Raw genomic sequence first — 26,389 nt, forward strand, 5'->3', positions numbered from 1 at the left:
TATTTTAATTGATTGAATCGTAGACATGACAGGACTTGATGTTCAAAAAAATATGTTTAATTTCCTGAAGTCCTGAAATTCATTTGGTACACCAACATACATTCATGGTAAGATAAGAAACAGTGTGACTACAGTCTTATGTAGAAGAAACAAACAAACAAACAAAAAAAAAATAAAACTTTAAATGATTTATCTTCAAAATTCTTTCTTTCCATTCTTTGTGTTTATTAGGACAAATTTATAAATTCGTTTCCTGTAACGAAAGATTTGCTCTGACATCTGCCTCCCTTAAAGGTGTGAGTGAAACATGTGCTCAATCACGTTGTGTGACGTAACTGGTGCAACCATGTGGCTATGATTTATTACCACAGCCGGACATGCAGTATCATATGCCTTTATTAGAGAAAGGCATTACTCTAATAAAATATAAGACACTTTGTGGTGGTTAATTGCAGTCATAATAGTCGCCTCTATAAAGCCACATTAAGCAGGAGGATTTGGCTGTGCGCAAATGACTGTAAATATTCAGTTGCCGACACGAGACATTAATGACCTCACCGCTGCAACTGAAAATCAGGAAAGGCATCAGCTCTATAAGGCCAAAGCTGAAGGCAATTTATTCCCAGAATGCATTTCCCAGGGGCCATTATGCTAATTTTAGCACAACAGCCAATGACAGTTGAAGAGTCGTGCTCCAGATCCAGAAGGGGCTGGATCTGATTACATGGTCATGACAGAGACAGAGTATGTGCGGCAGTGAAGGAGGGTGAGCAGAGAACTTCACTCTGACTCCTTGATGAATTTATTTAACCCTGACATATGTAAGCAAAGTCAAGCCACCTTTGTTTTTAAATCATACTTGTTGACACAATACACTTTGGTAATCATGTGAAAAGTATTGCTGGGCTCTGGGTCATGCCTTGCATAGTAAATCCTGCCAGGACACCTGACCTCATACATTATAACTACGGTACACAACAGTACCAGATCCATCATCTCCAGACCATACCAGGAGTCATCCTTGGGCAGAGTGTACAGTGTCTGGGTTGACCCTGAGCAATGCAGCAAACCCAAGTCAATACCTCCAAGCACAGCTAATTATGTGTTTTGCATCTTTAGTACATTAGTCCACCAATGCAAACTCTTTTCCTGAAGTTTAATTTCACTCCAGCAGCTTTCTAATGGTACTGTTCCACTCATGCGCCTAAAATTTACATAACACAGTATCAATTACTGTGCACCTGAAGTTCAGAATATACTGTTCCCTGCTGTCAAGTCCAGTCTTCTGGCTAAGTAATGTGACAAATAAAACATGAGTGGAATGAGGTACAGTTATGTCTTTATTACACCTGTGTGTTTTCATTTTGGCACCTCTGTGAATGTCATACAGACGCTTATTATTGCATGGACTAGCCGTTTGAAGTTCGAGGGGATGGTACACACTCAAAAAATATTGTAAAACTCTCTGTTACCACATACGCATGGATTCATTAAGCCAGTTCACATTCGGTAAATAAAGTTCTGAGATCAAGGAAGAGTACAAACCTGGCACGTCTTTGAACTGCTGTAATTAGAATAAATTCACATTTAGAAAGAGAGATGAACTCTCTTCTCTACAGATCATAACATGCTAATGAACAAGTCACAGCAACTTGTGAGTTAGTGGAAGTGCCCTTGTTTACACCGGTGTAGAGTGTTACAGATTTTCACAGACATTTGATCTGTTGTTGAGACTCTGTAAGAGCTTCCTGTCAAAAAGGAGACTCCCATAATCCAGACGCTCTGCAGCACTTAGTGAGAACTAACCAAAGTCTTTAAGCTTGTTTGAAAGGTCTAATGTGCTTCAAAGAAATAAACAAAACTACTAATGCTATTTTACTCTGTAAAGAAAGTTTTATTATCTAGAAAAGTATTTGCTTCCTTACCGATTTAAAGACTTAGATAATCCTAAAACTATAGGCAAAGATAGTGTACATACAGTAAATACAAAGGGCAGAATATGTTTGTATGAATTGTTAAGGGAAAGGAGTTATCCAAATAAACCTTGTGAAAATAATTTCTCCATAAACCTCTTAACTGCTTTCCCAACAGGTTCTTTTTTCATTAACTTTTTGATTCTTGACTAAAACATTTGGGAGTGACAGAAAAGCCCATTTTCATAATTCTTCAAATAAGTTTTAATGACTGAAAACATTATTTTATCAAAGCACCATCATTAGATATATAGAGTGCAGATGGAGAATGTGTCTGGCATTTAACAAAGATGGAGGTTTTATATTGTTTTTATCTTGTAACCAGGTTGCTATGTATTGCAAATTTTTTGCTCAGGTCCCTCTTGAAAATGAGATCTAGATCTCAACGGGGTTTACCTGATTAAATAAAGGAATATATATATATATATATATATATATATATATATATATATATATATATATATATATATATATATATATATATATATATATTGTTACACTTCTACATGATATATTATCTGCACTGTACATGCTTAAAATTTGGTTCTGAGACAACACAAAGTTACATTTTGTTAGGTCTGTGAGCTCTGTGTAAAGTCTTCCTAAATTGGGTTTTTAGTGTTGGTCAATATATGAGAGCAAACTAACTCATCCTCGGTTTTCCTTTTCTTGAAGGAATAGCGTTTATCTAATCACCACATTTAGCAACATGTACAGTCAATTCTGAATACTTTGCGACATCATGGTACTAACAAATCTTTTGGGATAGGCGTTTTCTTTCTAGGTATCACAATTATAATTCAACCTAACTGCATTTTAGCCTTTAAATTCTGCCAGCAGTCCTCATAGGATCTTCTGATCCAGTGGGATTGAGCCGAATCTCGTTGGCTTTGACCTGAATGAGTGTTATGTCATTTAGTTTATGCTTAGATAATGGAAAATGAAACGGTCCCCTGATAAAGTGGTTGTAGTAACAGACTTAATCATATTAAAGATGATCACAGCCAGAAGATATAGTTTCCACTCAAGAACTGCCTCTAATATGCCCTCTAGTGGTGTGAATGATCATTGCAGAATCTCAGTCAAGGTTTCTTCTGTTTTCCTGTGTTTCAGATCATCAAATAAATTTCAATATCAGACAATGATAACAGGAGTAAATACAAATGCAGATTTCAAATGATAAATTCTTTTATTAAGTGAAATTAAGTGAAATAAAAGACAATTGTAGTTTTCTCTGTGTAAAACTACAATTGCCCCCCTCATTAAGTTACGAATTAACCGGTAATCGGTCACATTTTTTATTCAATCTAGCCAGCCACACCCAAACATAATATCTGCCTGAACTGTAGAATCAAGAACCCATTTAAATAGAACCTGTCTTACAACAAGAAGTAGGGTAAACAACACATTATGCAAACTCATCTAAGGAAATTGAAGAGCAGATGAGAATTAAATTTGTTGATATTTATCAATCTAAAACCACAGTAAGTGCCATCATACAACAAATGGAGAAAATCCCGAAAGTAGTCGACCACCCAAGTTTCTCCAAAGACTCGAGAAGGTAACAAACCATTCTGAAACGACACCTAGATCAATGCAGGCCTCAGTAGGCTCAGGATTCAACAGTAAGAAAGAGACTTCATTAGAAAGGCTCAAGGCCAGCTGATCAAAATAAACACAAAGGCCCATCTCTTCTCATGTTTCCTTAAAACATGTTGATGATCCCAGAGACCTTATTAAAACGTACAGCGTGTCCCGCTACATTTGGCATACAACATGGACAGGTTTTCAGAAATCAACATCACTAGCCATCCACTGCAAGTGCAAAAAAAAAATAAATTGTTTTTGTTAAATCCAACATGGCAGACAGACAAAAAAGCGTGCTGGACAACCCGTCCCTCTTTCTACTGTAGAGGACTCTTGCAGGGAAAAAAAAATATTGTGACAACTAACCCCTAAAAACTAATACTACTGATGTCTTTTCCAAATAACAACATTGTATTCGGAGAAAATTACAATTCATCAACTAGAAAAAATATCCTAGAAAAACTTTTTTTTTTTTAACCAAATCTTTTTTCCCCACCTTTTTGTTTTATGCCTTAAGAAAATCAAAAAAATACTTTGGAAAAACATCCTGACATAAAGGACCATAATTCATGCATGAAAGGGTTAAAAGGCTTCTTCCAAAAAGAATGAACCAAAATCCCTTTGCATGACGATGACGATCACGTGTGAGGTTCATGATCGTCATCACAAACGCTTGACGGCTATTGTTGCCGCAAAGGATGACACAACCAGGTTTCAGGTTTTAGGCTGTAGTCTGGATAGCTTTTCTTAAGAAATAAAATGTCCATTTAAAGACAACAAGTTATCCACTGCTGATATTACATATTTGGATGATCTGAAGCATTTTGCTTGAAAGAAAATCTTAAATGGTAGAAAGTGAGACTTAATAGTCTCATTTAAGTTTTAGTCTTTGTGGTTTAAAGAGACACGTGCTGTTTCTCCCTTACTAAAAACAGAACATAACACTTAATAGCAAAACATTTTATTCATGTGATCAAAAAGAGGAACCTTTTAACAGAATTCAGCAATAATACAAGACTATAATTGTGCAATGTTACAGGTTTCAGTTTCTTCTAGTTAAAACAAAAAACATCAGCTGCAATAACATGATGGGTGAAAAGAGGAACAAATACGTTTGTTGGCTCATCAACAGTCAGGCGCAGGGTCACAGGTTCCTTCCTCCGGGTCACCAGTGTAAACATCAGTGTTATTTTCAGAATCAGTTATGTTTTCACGCTTCAGGCTCTGATCGACGACCCGACTGTTGTCAGGTTGGTGATTTCCGTCATGATTCAGCTGTGCGTATTCCACTGGTTTCTGTTGAAACACAACACTCAGATTAAGAAGAGTGAAAGTAAAAGAAATCTCAGCAATTCTTAAACAAATCATGTTTAACAGGGATCAGAAACAAGTCAACAAACAGAACTAAATAACAGCAATAATAACAGATGAAAATTGTTATATTCCTTGCAAAACATAGCTAAGGATTAGAAGGCTGATGGTGTATTTTTTAACTGTAAGGCAGAAGCAATACCACGATGAGTTTTATGGAAAGATGAAGGAAAAAAGTCCTAAATGCTGAATTTTTTTGTCCCGTAACTCTTCTGAACTCTTTTAGCTGAGAGAAAAGACTTTGAAAAGAGGAACGTAAAGATAAGCTTGGAGGAAATGAGCTTGTCGAAATGTGAGAAACAATGCATCTTCCAGCGTTAAACAAAGGAGCATGCTTTGGCGTTTGTGGCAATCAGAAGTTTAAATTACATATCACTGTTACTGAAGTAAAATAGATCCAATTAAACGCCAGAGAACTGAAAGAAGACATAAATTATAAAAACAAACACTGGCTTTCAAAAATCTTTGATCCTTTGTTAAAATTCCACGTTTTTGTGGTATAAAAAACTACTTCACACTAAATTTGACATATCTACAACTGGTGTTTTTCAATCAAAAACAACCTGTTGAAGAGAAAAAATACTAGAATTTTAAAAATCGCAAAAATCATTTCGTCTTGGCTTCGCATCTGTCATCAGTTACAGAGATTCTGATAAATCCGAATTTAAGTTCACCTGACGCCTTATGATGCCGATGAGACTGGACATTTCTCCATTACTGATAAAAAGACAAGACAGATTGTGCTTTAGCAGGCATCCAAAAGGCTGATTCCAATGCCGAACAACACCACGGCTACTATGAAGTATGGTGGTGGCGGGTTAATGCTCTGGGTCTTCTGAGGGAACTAGGACTTTTGTTTTAGGTTGATGAAACTGTAAACTGTTCTAACCACCAGGTAGTTTTGGGTCCAAACATTCCGGGCCTTTTCTAGAAATGTGAAGGTGGGGTTATATTTCTCAGCTTCCCTTTGAGTCCACGGATCAATAAACAAATAGCTTCAGCAGAGGAAAAGTGAAATTTGGGAGTGGCACAGCCAGAGTTCAAAACTAAATCTAACAGAAAATGTGTTGAGTCACCCGAAAGAGACAATTGACAAGAGAATGCTGAATGCTAAAACATTATCAGAAGATGATTCAACGAAGTATTAATTTAAGGGCATAAATACTCACACAGTTAGGTTATTGCAGCTTTATTTTTTTGGGGGGGGGATTTTTCCTTCTAACACGTGTTTCTTTTTCAGCTTATTTGTGAAGAACACATTGTCACATACAAAATGTGAGTAAAGTGATTTATCACAGCCTCACCTTTCTACACTTCCGAAGACCACCAATGTGTCATCTGAAAATTTTGTTTAATAACTTCTTTCTCTTAGATTGTCTAATGTAGCTGAAAATTACTGCAAAGACTCTGGATCAAAAGAACAACAACAAAAAAAAAAACTTCATGCATGTGTTTGGGTGTGCATGCATGACTAATACCAAATGTTACTTACACCATCAGGCACCTCTGGGACACCTGCAAAACAAAGCCAAAGGACATTCTCAGGAAACAAAAGCAGAAGGATATGGAGGAGGACTTACTTGGTAATAATAATTTCCACAAGCAGCACAGTGGTTTCAGGAAACAAGGAGCTTCTCAGGATGATTTAAAATGCATTGTAGCCACTTACACAGCTTTCAAACACAGGCAGGTTTTATGGTGTACAGAAATAGTGTTTCCGCTTTAATTTCAGCAAAAGACACCGATTCAGCAAAGCAACCCCATTACTAGACAATGGGCAGCAGTAGTCTCCTTGGCATCGAACAATTAAACGGTTGGTCACTAAGTTTGAATGAGAGCGCAAACTGTTTGTGTGCATTGCTTGAACAGGAAGTTCCCTCTGACGAAAGCAGGAAGTGGCCACCTGGAGACAGAGCCTACTGTTTTTAATGGGTCATTCTTTCACTAACAATGAAATGTCCACAGTCTCGGTTGATCCTGTTTCCTGTTTTTTTTCTCTCTCTCCTTAATGTCAACAATTTTTCTGTTCACTGATTTGCTAAGAAGGATTTCACTAAAACGAGCGATGACTGCCATACCTTGCTGGGAGTTGCGGACTTCGCTGTAGATGTTTTCCGTGCCCTGCTTCGCCGGAGCTAACGTGAAACAAAATATTAGACTTTTAAAAGAATATTGCTGCATAAATTTACGTCTGTGTTTTTCTTTTCGCATGGATGCAATCTCTCACCTCTGGTTGGGTCTGCATCTTTTATTTGAACCTCAGTATATTCAGGTTCAGCCTTTTTTTCTGGTAGCATGCTGCTGTTCTGGTCATCCGACTCTGCACAACAGTTTGGTTAAAGTTAATTTTCTCCAAAATAGCATTCTCAATTCCACATGTTTAGATGACAGCCGTTGACGCACCATACCCACCAGAACCTGAGACCTGGTCACTCCAAACACTTTTTCCCATCATGGTTGGGGTGGCTGCACAGGGTAGACAAAAATATCAGCAGTGTTAATTAATAAAACCTTCTTATCACTCCAGTATACTGCATTCCACTGCATTGCTTTGATGGATGACCAATGTTACCATTTGCATCAATGACCTCAGCTTGTGTGAGACTCAGTCGCTCTACTTTGGTGCTGACTGACTTCCTGGGGTTGGGTTGAGACAAAGCACAATGAACAGAGGGCGTTTTAGACATGTAATGACCTTAACGAGCATATTTTATCATAGCTTAGTGCAACAAAACGTTCAAATCTTAACGGTACTAACACGAATAAAAGCAGATAAGCCCTGTGACACACTCCTCTGTCACATTTTGGAGGGAGGGCTTCTTGAAACAGTACTACCATTTATTAATGACAAGGTGCTGACTGAAGCTGTTTTAAACAGAAAACTGATGAAGAAGTCCTTTCTAAAATGAATAGAGTCAAAGTTATGTACCATCTCATTGGAACATAAACAATGGTAGTGTGAGCACAATAACTAAAATACTGAGTAGGTGAACCGGGTGGTTTCTCTCAAATGCAAAAACTAGTTACTTCATATTCTTTGCTTAAAGGGAATTAAATTTCCAAGTTGTTTTCTTTTCCATGGTGTAACAGATTGATATCTGAACTAGGTGTGCCTTATATAACATTTCTCAGTTGTATTTTCACTTGCCTTGTACCTGCATGGTTTCATTCTTTTAAGACTTTCTTACACAGTTCTCAATTTTGGACATGGAAATATAAATTATAACCATTGAGAGTCAGAAGTCCACAAATAAATGTAGAAATAATGAAGTATGCCCTTTCAGAGAGGTGATCTTTGAATAAGTCCATGAACAAATACCACTTACACTGACAAGTTAGCCTTTCTTTTCCTCTTAAAATGAAAAAGCCGTGTTTTTAAGGCAATCACAAGGAAGAGGATGAGGAGAAGTACGAAGCAGAAGACAATGATAAGTGCTTTCTTCCACCCTGCCATTTTCACTGTGGAAGACATTTTTTCCATAATCAATTACTGAAAGACAGTTCACTCATAGTTACATGAGTTTGCACACTGTGCTAACTTGTTGTAACCCACCTTCGATTGTGACAGATTCACTCCATTTGGATTCATCAGCTGGGTTTGTGCTCGTGCAGTAGTATTTCCCAGAGTGTTTTTTATTGGCGTTAGATATGCTGTGGTATTCTTCTAGTTTATTGGTTGAGAGGGAAGCCAGTGCTCCATTGGACTCTTGGTGGTACCATGTGAAGTTGATGGGTCGACTGCCTGTCTGTACAGAGCAGACGAGTTTTATACTTTGTCCCTCAGTGATGTCCTGGCTGGGATGAATGGTCAGCTCTGGTTTTGAGATGGGCTCTGAGCAACAGAACAAGTGTTAGAAATTCACATGTTCTGAGAGCAATTTGAAAAAGCAACATTTATAATATTACTGCATACAACTTACCAATAATATTGGTTGACTTCAGTAGATGCTCCCCTAAAGCTCTTTTAGAAGGTGTACGTGGATTATTACTTGCATGGCATAGAAATGTTTTTAAATCGGAGATCTTGTAAATTGGAGGTATGTCAAAGGTAGCCCGGTCCTCAGGTCTGCTCACCTCCCTGCTCATCTTATTCCCATTGTGTGTAAAAAGGGTGTATTTGATGGGAAAAGTGCCTGTGTGACTGTGACAGATCAGTTGAAATCTCTTGCCTATAAATATTTTGCCCCCGACCACACTCAGCACAGGATCTGAAACAGGAACTGGGAAGAACAACAAGACAAAGGAAAGAATGAAAGACAGTTCATTAACTCTGTGAATCAAACTTTGTTTGCACTGTCTATTTATCTGGTAGTGGTAAAAATACATGATCAGTTTAATAGATTAAAACCTGAGCTGTTTTGTTTCAAACAATAACTCAGTTGAGTCCATCCAGTAGTTTGATGGAGATTTAGTGGACATGAACTGGAGTCAGTGCTTTAAGAGTCACCGGGACCAGAGCTACAATTGCTATATTACTTTTGTTAAGCAGCTCCTGAACACAGTCAAAAGTGTGTTAAAAACAAGAAAAGGGACTGGGCTACTGCTCATTGGTCCCAAAAGTTAGGAGGAAGATTGGAAAGGGACAGAATCCAAATTGCTTGAGGTTCAGTTTTTGTTTCAACAGTCAGTCATGATTCGAGGAGTCATCTCATCTCACTGTGCTTTATCAAGTTCAAAGTCTGGACAACCAGAAAACTTTATAGCACTTTGTGTCTTCTTCTTGTGCTGACAGGTTTATGGAGATGCTGATTTTGCTTTCCAGCAGGACTTGGTACATGCTCACACTGGCAGTAGTACTAATTCCTGTTTATCGTATGACCATAAACCCAATCTGCTTGATTGTGCTGCAAGTACAACAGAAATAGACCAAGCAGAAAATCTGATAGACCGAATTTGGGATTTTCACTAGCGGTAATTCATACTCAGCACAATACACTAATATACTGAAATATATCAGCCGGTATATTGAATTTATAGACCATCTAAGGTTCACTAGCTAAGCACAGAATCTGGTTTCCACTGTTTTGGTAGTCCTGTAATGTTAATTCAGTGATGTTACAGTTTAGGTTAATATATTGGCCGGCAAATCTAGAAATAAGATCATTTTTACTCAGCCAGAAAGTTTGTTTTGCTGAAATTAAAAATAATTTCCCCAAATGTTATTAAAACTATGAAAAAGCAACCTGGTTCTGAAAGAAATCTGCTTTTATTTATTTTATTTTCATTTTAAAAAATGCGTCTAGAATTATCTCTATCTTTCCAGATGTAAGAAGACAAAACCTTGACCAGAATTAAATCATTCAGTACCTTCAATGCCTTTTAACAATTGCTGAACAGCTTTTTGTGAATTTTCACATGGTACTTTGACAATTTATGTTTGGTAATAAACTTGAAATCTTTCCAGTCTTTCCTTTACCATAATCTTTAGCTGACTTGACAGATTCTCTATCGGAGTAAAGTTAGCCCTCTGGATGGGCCACTCCAAAATTTTAATGTTAAAGAAAAATTTAGTTAAAATTAAAACCTTTACTTTTAATTTAAATCTGCCAATAATTTGGGGCATCTAAAGGGCTTTGATCTGCGCTTTGATCTCTGGTAAATGCGGTTAGTATGTGAGAATCGTTGAATTGATTAAAACTGCATACGTCAGAGGACTTACCTTTAGCTTTAACAATAACTGCTTCGCTCTCCTTATGAAAAGGGGTTGAAATACGATTGCCCTCAACTTTACAGGAGTAGTTTCCATTACGATTAGGGTGTGCAACAGCAATATATGTAGTTGAACTGGTCAATTCGGTGCCATCTTTGTAAAGGCGGTATTTCAAAGGTTTAGCAATCATCTCAGGAAAAAAAACCTTGACTGAACAGTTAAGTCTGAATCGTTCTCCTTCAAACAGGCCCACGGGCTCCAAATACAGCTGGGGCTTTGAAAATACCTCTGTTGGATATAGAGAACAAAATTCATGCACCATATAGAAATTGTCATCGTATATAGTTTAGTTGCAGCAACAATTTACCTGGTTCTACATCAGGCATTTAGTAAAGAGGACACTTTGACTTGCCTTTGACTTTGATGGTTTTATAATTTTCCTTTTGGACGTTTCTCCACTCTGCCTTGCAAACAAGCTCTCCAGAGTCTGTTGGTTTCGGACTAAATCGATGAATGAGAGTTTTCCCCGTGGTTCTACTGAGAACAGTCCGGTCCTTTACAAGGAATATTTCAATGTCTGCTAAATGAATCTGTACTTTACAGGTCACTTCTACTATATCTGGTTCATAGATATCGTTGGGTAATATAGTCATGTCCGGGATGATGTTGAGCTCTGTAAAGCATAAATTAAAAATGTAAGGCACACTCATTTTCTCTTTTAGCATTTGTGTCTAGTGGAAAACAACGACTTCATATAAATACCTTTGACTTTCACTTGAATCTCATTGCTGATGTTAGAGCTTGTGGGACCTGAGACCAAACTGATCTCGTAGTCACAGGACAGAAAGCAGTCCCCTATGTGGCTGAGTGTCAGAGTGGTCTCTAGAAAGTTATTAGTGCTTTGTTGCTTCTTTATCCGCTGAGGCTGTCCACCTCTAAATGTTTTGTAAAAGTTGAATGTAAAACCTCCTTTCTCGTCTGGAACACTGCAGGTGACTTTGAACTCCTCACTTTCATAGGGTGTCGAATTATTAAGATGGAGAATGGGAGTTTGTAGGCCTGAAGGGAGGAAGCCCACAGAGACAGTGAAAATCACTTGAAACATGCACACAGATCTTGCAAAAGTCACACATGTGGCAGGCATTTGTATTCATCCTCCTTGAGTCAATACTTTGTATAGATGCCTTTCATAAAAATCACATCTTCAGGTCATTGGGAATGTCGTACAAACTTTTGACATCTAAAGAAAAATGCTTTGCCCATTCTTGACTCAAAATATTATGTTAATGGATGTATGGTGTCTAAATAATCTATATGACTTCACATATTATGAACCTGGACCAGGATGGACTTATGCAGAACCTGCTGTCTCCCTCTTATCTTAGCTAATTTTTGGCATTAATCCCTCAAAACAGAATAGTTCACAGAATTAATAAGAGCTGCAGAACCCATAAAATTAGACTATATGCAGATGATGTGTCACTTTAACTCAAAAATGTACAACCCTTGTGTAGTGTTGTGTAAACATACCTTTGACATCAAGCGTCGTGGTGTTGCTGACCTTGCGCTTGTTCTTCACAGAGACTTGGCACTGGTAATTTCCCGAGTCGACTGCCCTGGCTGGGTTGATCTCATAGTAAGTAGAGTCTTTTGTGGTGTGTTCCGTGTGGATTTCGACGCCATCCCGCATAAACTTGAAAAGGTATTCCAGATGAGAGATGTTGCTGGAACTGACGCGTGCTTCGCAACGAATCATCACCTTGGTTCCACTCTGAACATTGTCTTTAGGCAGGATTGAGAGACCAACAGTATCTATAATGTATGCTGTGGATCCCGTAGAGGTGCACAGAGGCAAGAAAAAAAAAACAGTAGAGGTAACCAGTCAGAAACAAGAAGGAAGAATGACTGATGCAACAAACACAACAAGTGGTAGGAAGGAAACAGTGTTTGGTCCCATGTCTCCCTGAGAAGTGCTGCTACCAGCATCCACTTTTTTTCATCAACTGAGTTTTTACAGAAACAAGCTGTCTCAGTAACTATTACTTTAACACATAATTATAAGTTGGGCACTCTACTATTAGTTATTGAAGTAATATTTTAGTTAGAGATAGAGATAGAGATTAGGTTAGGTTAGAGATAGAAAACTAACTTTTAGCATAAGTAGGTTAGCATCATAATTAAGCTCAGCAGAAACAAACAAACTAAACAGATGTCTTGAAAACTATATGGCTGAAATACTTTTCAGGGAACTTAAGTTTCCTGGAGCCGATTAGCCTGACTTCAGAACAAACTTGATAAAAGAGCAAGCCTAACTATGCCTCAGGAAGATTTTGAAGACATTAATATATTAATCACTGACATATTTTCTCTTTCATTATTGTAGCCTGTAGTAAATTGAAATCGTTTTGGTGATTCTAACTCACTTAAAGCAATCAAAGTTTGGTCTGATTTAACTTCAGACAGTGAGGAAAAAGATTTTAAGGCCATGTCTAAAAAAAATTCTGCTGTAAATTTTACAACTCCCTTTAATGAAGCTCCTTCTTCTACTGAATTGAAATAATGTTAGATACATTTTTTCTTCATTTATTTTTGAAAATCTGTGTTAGAAAGCTATTGCTTGTGTTTTTAATGCGCGCGCAACACTTACAAAGAACTTCGGGAAGGAAGAGGGTGTGACGGAGATTTACTAAGAAAACTAAATGTTAAGAAAAGCTTTGACAGGATAAAATGTGAACATATTTAGTTCTACACGTTATTTTTGTTCTTTTTAATTTAAAATGATGTGAAAGATTTTTGAAATCTTACACTTAATATATAAAAATTGTTTGTATGGATTGAAAATACCATAAAAACACTTTTTAAACACACACAAAAAAGCATTACTTACATGACTCTCCTCTGGCACACTTCACTGTATTAGGTAAAAAGGAAACAAGAAAGGAAAGGAGAACAGAAAAGTGAGAATCCAGGCATTTTGTTTAAATTATGCGTTATTCTTTATCCATAAAGAAACACAGCAGTGGATTCTTACAGATGAGGAGGAGGCTGCAGAGAAGCAGCAGCAGTCCAGGGGGTCTGGAGCCCATCCTGAGTGAAGGTGGTTCGCTGCTGTGAGATCAAAATTCAACTCCTGTGAGCAGAAGAAGGGACAGAGGGACACTGGAAGGGACGGAGGAGGACCTTGCAGTGGGAGAAGTGGAGTGCGTAGAAGACGAAGACTGTCTGTGGGGGCGTTGGCACTGCAGGCGTGTGGCTTGTCTTATCAGCGTTGACTGCCCAGAAGCGTACGCTGCTTCCTCAGGAACCCAGCATTACTTTGCTGTTTTCTTTAGTTGTTAAGAGAGAAGAGAACAAAAAGATGAACCCGCCAACCCGCTGAACTCATATCCTACTCGGTTTTGTCTCGGCACTGGAAGCTCATGTTAAGGAAATAGTTAAATCTCACCTAAAGTGAAACACTGAGTCAATCAAGAACAAATCAAAATGCATTTTAGTTATCATTTTATTAAACATAGAAAATGAGCAATGACACACAACTCTGGAATTTGCTGTGACCATGAACGGTTCAGAAAAAACAATCTCCCTAAAGCCACCCCTCACATGTGCTTCCAGCATAGAGGGTGACTTATAAATAAAATTGATAGATTGACTGAAATAAAACAAAGTTCTGTCATAACACTTGTTTCCTGGAGAAACAACAGCTGAAATATAAGTTGTGTCATACTGTATAACGCTGGTATAACAATATACCAGCTTATACAAAATGTTTTTTTATGTTATATATTGTAGAGTTTGCAAACTAACCTCAAATTTGTCTAACAACATGGAGAATGACATATAAAAGAAAAATAATTAAAACAAACAAACAATCCAAATTGTGTCCCAATCTAAAGAGGAAATGTTGTGGTCATTTCTAATTATGACTAATTGTGATTACAGAGGATCACAGTGAGCATGTTTAATTATCTAAAACACTTCAGTTGACAAAGTAAAGTGCTGGATACCTTTTCACACCACTGTACATAATGATTTTCCAATTTAACCTGAATTAGTAAAAAAACAACAAAAAAACAAACAAACAAAAAACAAAGCAATGAAACAAACAGTGTATTTTCATTCTACAGGTTCTCTGGACACTGGGAGGAAACCCAGGGGCAGTTTCAAATTATACTAGAGGGACTACATAGCCCTTTCTGGCCTGAAGGAATAAGCTAGAGAGAAAAGCCAAACAAAAGGATGTCTAGGTTTCCCTCCTGGACCTGTTGCCCCAGCAACGTGACATGGGTCAAGCAGAAGACAATAGAAGGACGGATGGAGAAAATGTTTAATCAATAACAATCAATCAGTCCCAGGCAAACAAAATTAGGTGAATGGAGTCTAAACTAAATAAAATAAATTCTGAAATTGAGAATATTTTAGATATTTTCAAGAGGAAATATGTGCAACATGACTTCCGATATCAGTCCTCTGGAGAGTAAATTAACCCTGTCAAATCAAAAAACTGTTGATCTGGTTAGAGGTTGCTGTGAATGCCAATGGATTTGTTTGAAATCTGTTCAGAAATCAAGTTCACTAATATTTACAGCATGCCTATGTGTTTCTGTGACTAAAAAAGTCCAAAATGCCTGAAACCTAAAATCTGAAGCAGGGTCTTGTTTTCCCATTATTGACTCTAATTAGGATGACTTTAAAGAAATCCTGATTTTAACAAGAAAAACTTACAGCTTATGTTTTTCCCACATTGCACAACAAAACTGATCTACAGTGGCTGCTTAGCAAAGAATGCAAACAAAAGATAACAAACATTTTTAAAGGGTGCAAAGTAATTGGGAGCATTATTTTTTTTACTTCTTGACACTTGCTGTAACACTTTCATAAAGAGCGCCTCATCCTAAGATTGCTATGTTACAGCTAGAGTTTCTACACATGATCCTTTATACATACCATCAGTCTTTTACACTCAAAATAATAGAAAGGTAGTTCATTTAAAACAAAGTGTACATTTAAAAAAAAAAGTTTTTGTATCTTAAAAAAAACGAATACTGGTACTGCCACATGTACCAGGATTAGTGGAGTTCACACATTTAGATTTCCTCCTCTGTTGTCAAACATTGTTAGCTTGCATGGTAACTTCGACAGCACACACACACACGCCCACGCCCACGCATGTACACTCACAGAGGGTTTCAGCTACATTCCTGTTTTCTGTTTGATCCCACAGCGGCTTCCTGAAGTCAAAAGGGGGCGGCCCATCCTAGAAAGGAATCTGCAATCATTTGAACCAATTGCATGTCCTGTAAAAGAACAACATATTTTATTAAACACCTCTCGAATCAATGCATCATTTGGTAGTCGCATCTTTCCCTGGAAGCTGCTGCAGTCTATGAGGTAAAGTTGGTCCCTCAAAACAAATCAGTCAATCTCAAAGGGTCGAACCCGGCTCTGACCCAGCAAGATCTGAAAACAGTAAACCCAGCTGTTAATACATTTTGCAAGAAAAAACAGAGACTGGTTACATCTTTTTTTTTTCTACCATTCCTCACACGTTGCTGAAGCTGTATACTTGCACACAAAGCCACTGCAGGACATTAAATCAGACTAAGCTTTTAGGTTTGTGACCATTATTTAAATAATGTAGTAAATGCCAGAAAAGTGAGAGAAACAAACTTTATGTATATTTCCTTTACATTTGGTAAGAACTCATTGACCTGGGTTAAATGTTTTGTTTGCTTCACCTTGTAACTAATTTGCTGATATGCTTAGGGTCATTGTTCATCTCCAAGACCTGATGTTGTGGGACCTTTCGTTGGTATTTCCAAATGTGTTGTTTCCACATGATGCCGTTTATTTATTTCAAATGCATCAGTCCCTCCTGCAGTACAACACCTCATCTGAGAGTAAAAAGTGAAGTTAGCAAAACTCTTCCGTACTATTAAGTTAATACAGAGAGAGGACGGTGTCTTTAGTTTTTGAAGGCCTGGTTTCTTAATGCAGTGCTTTGCAGTAGTATGCAATCCCTCAGCGTGACCACTAGGAGGCGCTGAAGACTGGCAGATGAAATGTGATGGCAAACCGCTTGCTCTTTCCCCAACTTCTCCATTATGCTTCCAGTCATTTTCTCTGTTTTCCAACTAAGATCTTGCACACACACACAAAAATATATATTAATTTCACGCACTACTGAAACTATTTTGCCTCTCAAATAAATATCTTACAACAAACTAGTGGTACAAGACAAATAATTTCAGTCAATTAAAATATTAGTAAGAATTGCTTCACTGGGATAAGATCGGGTATTTGACTCGGTAAACAAGTTTAAGTATTTATTTCTGCATCCAGTATTTGATGAAAGAACCTGTGTGGTTAAAGCTGCTGCTTTAATCAATGACTCATTTTCTGGGGATTGCTTTTTTTCCACATCATTTTGACTCATCACAATAATACTTTGCAGGCTAATTTTATAAACAGCATTGACCATTTTGTAAATCAGTACATTGTTATTGGTCTCCTTGCGGGGATATTTTGTTTCATCTTTTTCTAATCTGGAGCTACAAGCCTTTAGCTAAGCCACTGCGAGTAATGTGATTCATATGTTTCCTACCTTGTTATTTATCTTTTTATTTTGAGAAAAGAATAACTTCTGAAAGCAGTGGTGTGGTTGTCACCCCCCAGCATGATAACAAGGATTTTAAATGTCTTCTGCTTGTTTGTATTTCCTTGAACTGCTGCAGTTCAGATTATTCAAACGTAGTTTTGTAGATTCTTTACCTTATGAGCATCAACTTTTCTTTAAGAAATCTAATTTAATAGGCTTGTGCCACAAAACATTTCAACTCCAATCTGTTGTGAAGGTCTGGATTTAACGAAGTAAAGCAGGTATTCAAACCTGACTCCAATTAAAATGACAGAGACAAACACTGCCGCATACTCAAAAATATGTCAACATGTAAGCCTTGAAATCCACATACCTTTAGAAATTTCACTATTTTTAAAAAAAAGCACAAACCAAAGACAGGTTTTGATGTATTTACCTTAGAAATTAGGACTTGGGAGTACTTTATGTAGAACAGAAAAACAATTGGTGCATATAGTTATTGCTTCATCCAGAAACGAGACAGTTAAACACAGAGGCACTAACCATTGGTACCTTTCATGAAAAACAAAAGGCACACATAGCTAATGGTATTAGTAGGGTCAACCATTGCTTTAGAGGGGGGAAGCAGATGGACACTCTGTCAAAATGAATGTATTACATTGTACTGCACTGCATAATTAGCAAATTTTCAGTTATTTGGAGAAAGAATGACAACACTGAGTAAAAACCTATGCAGAAAATTAGCTTTTAGGATATGCTTGGCAAAAAATTTTAAAAAATAAAAATAAAAATTGAGGCTGGGAATAAAATGTAGCTTTTAAAGTGTAACGAAACCCCTGTGAAAGCATAAGAAGTCCCCTAGCCCCAGTAAAATTGTGAAAAACTCCACCCAAATGGGCGGGGCCAAGAGACAACGATGAGCAGAGGGAGTCAGGATGAGGGAAAGACTTGTTGCCAACATGTCACTTTGTCACAACATTTAGAGACTTCTCAGACCCATGTTATGACTTTTTTTTTCAAAAACGCAACTGGTAGCTTTTAAGTTTTATAGGAGATGTCTATGGCGAAAATGAGTGAAAGCACACAATCCTCTGCAATGATTGTCCTCAGAGTGAGAAGCAACTGCTGCCATTGGCCACTCTCTCTTCCTAAGCATCAAGACATCAATATATTAATCCCTGACATATTTCCAGTCATCCTGCAGCAAACGGGCTGCAGTTAGAGCAGAGGAAACCCACTCCACTCTGTGTCCACGTCGCACACGAATCACACGGGCAAAACCAAGAAATGCTGTCAATCGATGCTCGCAAATGCTTGCTATTCAAACTCCTGGTGAGTCTGAGTGAGATGGTGTTAGACGCGAACCCGGGGCAGTGACGTAGACATCAACCATGCTGTTGCAACCAACAGGAAACTTCAACTGTAGTAGCCACCATTCGACCCAAAGAGGGCAGCACTAAGTTCTGGTTTTGGCAAAAATATTGCAGAATTGAACAAATTTATATGAAGACAGCACCCTTAAGAAACAATTTAGACAGTTTATCTGCAAAGAAAAAAAAGATGATTTGTGGGTTAGTCAGTTAAATTCATTGAATTAATTAAGCAAGAGCGAAAGCGACCAGATATAAGACCAAATTCATAGCTAGTTGTTTTTCGACCAACTTCTCCACATTTTGACCTTAAAGAAACCTCTCTCCTCTGTGACTCTCCGAATGAGTGAAAGGTCCCGGATGATGTGCTGTGACATGGAGATATTTCTGCCTGTGGCACAACAGCCTGCAGGAAGCAGGGAGCTTGTTGTTACAAGGCAACGCTTTGAGGCCACCTGCTCTACACAGCATCCCATGCAAACTCCCATCACTCTTTATTTCACGTTCTGTTTCTGAGCTCATCTGTCATTGTCACTGTGGTTTACAACTCTAGTTAAAAATATTGGGTCTTTTTTTCTTTTTTTTGCAATATATAACTATTCTTTGCCAAATACTCATGATTAACTTACTCCCACTCTTGGTTCTTTGACTTTTACCTCACTTTTATAAGCTAAATCAATAATATATTAAGTGGAAGGCTTGGCTGTGACAGGCTGCCTGCATCCCTCAGGGTTCCAGGGGTAAAAACAGGCCAAACACCCCAGGTTTTTCTCCACCAGCAAGGGCCCCTGAATAACAGAGAAGGGATGCAGAGAAGAGTCATGCTCACTGTTCCATACTGCAGAACATTAGCGGTGAGAACTGAGGGACGTGCGCATGACAGCTTAGCTGGTTTTAAAGCATATCTACAGTACATCACTTGGATCCAGGGTGTGCCGAATGTCCAAAAGCTCCACAGGGCCTGTTGTTCTGCTGCTGCTGGAGCCCCCAATAAAAACATGAACCCAAGGTTTCCTCAATATTCCCACTGTTCCTTTCTGCTTTTGATAAACTAAAATTAGAACTACCCTGCTGAATAACCTTTAACCTAATTTGAAATTGTTTAGGCGGGAGAATCCCATGGTGTGTGATTCTCAGGAGTCATTACGGAGACCTAAGAAGAACAAATCAGCCCAGGAGACAACTTGTCCAAATGGTCCACTTTTTGGTCACCTGGACCTTTGGTACTGTGGTATCATCCCAGATTAACACACACATTTAAGATGTGAATGGTACAGCTAATCACTGAACTGTGTTTCAACAAATTGACTAACAGACATAAGCAGTGAGAAAGGAGTGAAGCTCAGTGACCAAAATCTAAACAACGTGCAGCCGCATTTTCTTTTCTTTCAAAGACGGGGCTATTTAAAATGCAACTTCCCTGACATTTTGAGTCCAAGAAATCCCTTCAGATCAGTTTGGTAGTTGTTTTAATAATCTTCCAAACACATTTCCCTTTAAATATAACCTAATCAGAATGGAGTACAGAGGGATACACAAAATGGGACGAGGAAAAAGAAAGCAGGCAAAGAGGTGGTATGGACTTTAGTGACAAGGAAACTCCTCTCATGCATTCTGGCATGGGTGCTGGTTATTCTTAGAGCTAAGTGCTGACACACTAAAGTCTACGGGATTCTGCATAGCGATGAGAGAAGACGGAGAGAATCCTCACGATCCGTCATGCAGGGCTATTCTGAGAGCTCCGATCTCAAGAGGCTGACACAAGAAAGCGTTCAGGCAGCCAGTGCTTGAAAAGTGGAGAAACAGTGAGACTGTAGTGCATACACAAACATGCATCGTCATATAACATGTTTTGTGACTTTCCTCTGTGATTAGGAAGTGCAGAATGATCTTGTCAAATCAGCACCCCGAAAACAATATTGCAATCTTAGTTTTTTCAGAATAGATTTGGTTAAGATCTTTTTACATGAGGTCCTTTGCTGAAGTCAACAGGATTCTGCATAGCGATGAGATGAAGTCACCAGATAGGCTGTTACTCGATCAGTGTGAACATGGACGACTCAGACATGTTGAAACTTCTGCAGCCGTCCTCAAGCTGTTCAGCTCGTGTCTCAGGGCTCGAAATTCTTTATAAATATACAAAACTGTTCAGTGGAGTGTTAAACTATGGTGTTCCACAAGGCTCAATCTTAGGTCCCACACTTTTTAATCATTAAATGTTGCCATTGTATATGCAAATTGATTTTCACACATTGTTCTTTGTTATTCTAATTTCTTCTAAAGTTTATGTATTTATTATCTGTGCACTGTGAGAATTTGAGACCAAGGTGAAATATCTACTTAAACTTGAGAATTAAAACTGAATCTAAATAGTTGTTGTCACCTGACGTTGTCTGTTTGTACCGTAGAAAGAACTAAAATATGCAGGATACCAACCCTACAAGACTGTTGCACAGCTGAGGGCCAGCTGAGAGTTTATTTTGATTTTAAAGTGATTCTTTTCAGTTTGTTTTTTTTACTTATAGTTAAATATTTATTACCATTTTTTTTAATTTTATTGTTCAACCTAAGTTTTTGATGAGCAATTTCAGCAAGTGTTATCTTCTTCATGTTTTATGATTTTTGTCTTCATTTATGGTATTTTTTTCAGCACGTTCTGCTCTGTCTTTTTGATATCTGCAACTAGTTTTGATTTGATCACAAACTGGTTGATCTTTGTATGTTTACTGAATGGTTTAAGGTTATATTTTTAGTGTTTCTATAAATTTTAGTTTCAGTCAAGCTCAAATGAAGGAAGAGGAAGAAAGATGAAAGGAAGAGCTTTAATTATAAAAAATGAAAAATGAACTCAGTTTAAAAACTGAGACAGATGGAAAATGACAAAGGAATGTGGTGAGTTAGTTAGTGGATGTGGAACAGCTGTGGCAGGAAGAAACTGAGGGGGAGACTACTTAACACAATTTGAGTTTAACTTAAAAGGATCTACAAACCAAAAGCCAAAAAAGACTAAAACTATCATAACAACAAACCAAATGGAAGAAAGACAGATAATCTTGCCCTCTCTAGTTCCTCTCTTAAAACTCAAATCTTGAATCTAACCAAGAGGCCAGTTTTGATGTTCTTCTGCAAATATTTAAGGCAGAGTAGTAACCATCTCAATATGTTTTCAATCATTATGTTGCTGCTGAAGCTTGCCTGCTCATCTGTTCCAGTATTTACTGGATCCATTTTATTTTATATAAATGCCTCACTGCAGTTTAAAAAAAAAAAAGAAACTCCAACCCCCGTTTTCTCTAAACGGAGCGTTTTTAACTGCGGCCAACATGTTCTGTTTCAGCTCCATCAGTCTGAGAGACAGGCTTCGTTAGATACTCATCTGTAAACTCCTGGAGCTGAATTTAGCAGACAGGATGAAAGTAAAGGATGCTTATCTGATATTTATGCAGATGCTGCTTCCCGTGTAAGACAGCAGATCGCTGCTAAAAACACTGCACACTCTTCCAGTGGCTTTGAGATTGATTTTAAATCATTTTTTGTGTTCTCACTCCACTGCACCTTCTTTCCTAGAGACCTGAAATAACAATGACCTGAAAACTCATTGGTAATTGTGAACATTTGTTGTTCTGCTCAGGGAGCCAGTAGCAGCTTATCACGTTCAAGGAGGCAAAGCATTCATTAAATCTGGCCTTTACAAACAATTGCTATTAATAAGGCGTAAATATACAAAGCTAAACAACATCAGACATGCCTCGTTTCTTCTTTTCTCCTCAGTGAGACCTGGAAAGGTCCCAGTTTCTGTGGGCGTTGAGCTTTGAAGCAGAACCGTGAGTCTGACGTAGAATAATTTATTCCACTGGTCATTTTGCAGGTTATGTCCTCTAGAACATTCCTTATGAATCCTTTAGGTGCAACACAAAACCCACCCTGATGCTTATAGGCTAGCATAAATAATAGATGTCTGTCAGATAATTGAAATCCATTTTTCACCCACTGTTTTTCTGAGTCACAGCACAGACCTACACATGTGTCAAAACACACTCTTTTCCGCATTTCATTTGTAGAAATAGCTCCCCTCGATACATATTATTTCTATAATAACCTGGCTGTTTTCATCCACCAGACAGTAGATGGCAATTTACAAACGACCACTGTTTATGTAGAGAAGTCTGTCTCCTTGTTTTTCTTTCTATTCGGAGTGTTTTAGCAACCACACCGGCCTGATTGAGTTCAGTTGAAACAACAGTTTTTCTAAGACTATAAAGGCGATAGCTGTCTGTCTCTGCCAATAAGTTTGCATTTTGCTGATGCTGTTACAGATTCTCAAAGCTGCTTTAAGGTAAATGAGTGAAATAGCAACCCACATTAACAAATATTTTAAAATGTTTTCTGCAGGAAACTGAAAACAGCTCCAACTCCTAGCTCATGATGTACTTTAATGCGTCGCCAAGTCAATATGGAACAGATTTATAGTGTTTTTCCTGCCTGCCTCAATCTAAAGTGGACTTTCATACCAGTAAAAGTCTGCTATGTGTTGTCAAAAGTAAATAATTACTACAAAGGTGCTAAATGTGAGCCCGTCAGATTGCAGCGTCCTGAGTGAAAACCCATATGGCATATGGTACCCAATTATGGTAAAGCCAATAATTGCACAAAATGTACAAAATGTTATAAGTTTGTATTATTTTTTTAAAGTGGGATCAGACCACATTTTTCCAACTGTTTATTATTTGACCAAAATTGATATAGCGGTGATCATATACGCTTGCATCAAGAGGGAATCTGGAAATGATCTACTTAATATACATGGCTTACAGGTCAGTATAGATTTTGGTTGAGCTCTGATAAAACGTTTCGTTTTGAGTTTATTTTCAATTTAACCTTCGTCTTAGGAGAGTCGATATAGAACTACTTATCATTTACCACAAGCCAAGAGGCAGAGCAATTATTTTACAACCGATTTCAACTTTTGGTAAAATGTGTTGAAGTGTTGTCAATGCGAATGAGCCTGAATTTGATTAAACATCATGCCATTCTCTAGTAACAAACACAGAGAATATTCATTACATTCAATTCTTTTAAACTGAAACAAAATAGCTTCATATGAGAAGGTATTGTGTTCCAAACTAAATCTTTAAGACAATTCGTAATAGAGGTTCATCAAGATAAAAATGGACTGTACGGTGTAATTAATATGCGTACAACGTCCTATGCAAGTTGACTTTACAAGCCCACTGAAAGGAAGCAATAAGGTAACATGAGCTGCATCCCTTCTTTGCCGGTTCAGTCTGGGTTGAGCAAAGATTTTTCCTGTCTTAGAAATAAAAAATAAAACAAAAGATGAAAGGGAGACAACTCTTACCCTTTCTTTGACCTTGTTCCGTAAACAAAACTGTTACAGAGAAGACCATGAAACTGACAACACAATCTTGTTGAAACACTTTTTATTTTAAAGTACATGACCTAAAGGGTCCTCCAGATCTGGGCAATGTTTTGTCTGCACATAAAAGTTGGTATTCAATTTAGCTGTTCAACAACTCCAGCTATTGTGATGTGTCCTCTGTTTACAAAGACACATTCCACCTTGTTGTTTTCCTCTCCGGCAGAAATGTTCGCCAGGGGAAAAATTGCAGCAGAGAATAAGTGCAGAATGACCTTGGTGCTTTGGATCCGGCCGCACTTGGAAACAGTTTGTTAAATGACAGCTGGGTTTTTGTCTAGTCAAACATTTCATATAATAAAAGTGTAACCAGAGAAACGGCTGCAGTAATGAGGAGGAGGCTGTCTACGTGTTCACAGTGAAAAGATGAGAGTGGATTCCTTTGATTTCACCGGTTTAATAGGGACCACCGCTGGAAAAGGGCGAACCTGCTTCACGTGGCAGAGAATCAAAGAGTGAGATGACGACTAAGGCCGGGCTGCAGGTGTGTGGGGTGCATCCCCCCTTCAGATCCCTCCATTTTTATATTTCTTGATCCTACCTTAGATGGAAAGTGTGAGTGGCAGCTGTAGTTGCAGAGTAGTGGTGTGGTCTGATCAGTACTTTTTGAGTTTTGATTTATTTATTTTTTAACCATTTCCCTACAGCCAGCATCTGAATACATTACATGTTAAATAAAAGGCCTAGAGTTTGTAATGGGTTCAGGGCTCATGTGCTCTGCATGCATTTTCGTTGATGTTATTTTTCATTGAAGAAAAAAAAGACCTTGTTACTTAAATAGAGCGACAGAACATTACTGGTGTCCAAACTTATTCATCTGCTAAACACTAATTTCCCATTTATGTTCTTCATTTGTTTATTCATGTCCACTCTGCATATATTACATGTAATCCGATCATGGTTGCATCTTACTACATCAATGTTTCTGACACCATCATGTCACAGTGACATAAAAACACCAGAAACATGACTTGAAAACTGTGAAACAGTTCAGCTCTGTTCATTTATACAATGCCAGCTCACACCCAGTCATATGGAATCCAGTCTAATACAATCAACTCCAAGCCAGCACTATAATCAGACTCAGATCTAAGTTTTATGAAGTCCAACTTCAAATTATTATAAATCAAAACTCATTTCCTCATTTAAAGTCAGTTGATGATAAGTCAGCTATGGAAGTCGAATAGATCGCATTAAACTTTTAGCTTTGCAGGAATCCCTCATCCAGACTGATGAGAGGAACCACGCTTTTATATGAGAAAGAAACATCCGGCAGAACCAGGGTCCGGTTGAGCAGCACAGAATCACAGAGGCAGGCTCGTTTTCTACAGGAAAGAAAAACAAAGAGTACACAAAGTTAAAAGAGGTAACATCTGTGTTCAGGGCTAAGCACACAAGCATTTTGTCAGGGGTGAAGATATGGATAGCTTAATGGCAGTAATAGCTCATTGAATGGCTTTTGTCCAGGAGAGATACAGAGTTAAAGACAGAATCAAAGGGCTAATCGTGTCTGCTGTGGAAGGACAACAAACTGAGGGAGCAGAACGTTAATGTGTGCAATAGCTCAGTTTATGGCCCTTCTAGGAAAGAATTACATGTAAGCACAGAAGAGCTGGGCAAAGCGCACTCTATAAAGAGGAGTTACAAAAAGAAGAGAAATCACACACAAATGGAGAAGAGTAAGAGTAAATTAGTCTGGAAAAGTGGGTGAACAAGTTCTCATACAGCCTGAAGCAGCACAACTACTGTATACTGATAGTTCAGTAAAACTTCTAATAATTGCCTTTATCAAAAAAGAAAATGTTAAGCCTATTAAAAGTAGACAGGGTGTCTGCCTTATGGATAAAAACCAGAAGAGAAGTAATGATAGCTACAACATTTCATCCACTTATAGAAACTTTAGGAATCGCCAATAAACCTTCAGTCTGAGAGCGAAGAGCTCTGTTGGGACCATATGGTATAATTCGCTCTTAAAAACTTCTTTATTAAGAGATGGAGCTTCACTGCTTAGACGCCGAATGTAAACAATATTTTAAGATAAACGTCTCATTGAATTTTTGTGCTACCTGACGCTAAAGGAAGACCACTTTGTTGCTTTATGAGTGAATATTTAAATGTACAAGTATAAATGAGCAGTTATTTAAACTGATTTTTAAAAAGCTCCACTATCTTAGCTCTACTTTATTTTTTCATCTCTTGTGTTGACCTATGTTTTGCTAAGCCCGACTGCAACAGTTGGAAGAAATTGTGATTTATTTTAGATCAGAAATTAAACGAAAACAAATGCCTTTTTTAGTTAAAGTACATATGACATTCATCTCTCAAATCCTGAAAAACAATGTACTTAAAGGGCAAAGTGCATAGAAATAACCTCTATAATTTAAGGGGACAACACACCAGATTTAG

The 26,389-nt window shown here is 37.8% G+C and overlaps 1 protein-coding gene across 2 annotated transcripts; it reads right to left on the reverse strand.

Annotated features, from left to right (window-relative positions):
• Positions 1–4,505: 4,505 nt before the first annotated feature.
• Positions 4,506–13,832, reverse strand: pecam1a (platelet and endothelial cell adhesion molecule 1a). Of its 2 annotated transcripts, none has more exons than XM_032587687.1 (15): positions 13,613–13,832; positions 13,469–13,492; positions 12,112–12,405; positions 11,344–11,640; positions 10,994–11,254; positions 10,591–10,869; positions 8,852–9,151; positions 8,485–8,763; positions 8,258–8,390; positions 7,504–7,568; positions 7,344–7,397; positions 7,159–7,251; positions 7,010–7,066; positions 6,424–6,446; positions 4,506–4,856 (listed from the first exon to the last, which is right to left on the reverse strand). In XM_032587687.1, the coding sequence occupies exons 1-15, from the start codon at positions 13,665–13,667 to the stop codon at positions 4,686–4,688; spliced, it is 2,385 nt and encodes a 794-aa protein (XP_032443578.1). In that variant the 5' UTR covers positions 13,668–13,832; the 3' UTR covers positions 4,506–4,685. The 2 variants fall into 2 exon arrangements, with proteins under 2 accessions (XP_032443578.1, XP_032443577.1); XM_032587686.1 differs by having other exon boundaries at positions 7,335–7,397.
• Between the last annotated feature and the right edge of the window lie 12,557 nt (positions 13,833–26,389).

The sequence above is a fragment of the Xiphophorus hellerii genome, chromosome 16, assembly GCF_003331165.1.
Source record: "Xiphophorus hellerii strain 12219 chromosome 16, Xiphophorus_hellerii-4.1, whole genome shotgun sequence".
Classification (NCBI taxonomy): Eukaryota; Metazoa; Chordata; class Actinopteri; order Cyprinodontiformes; family Poeciliidae; genus Xiphophorus; species Xiphophorus hellerii.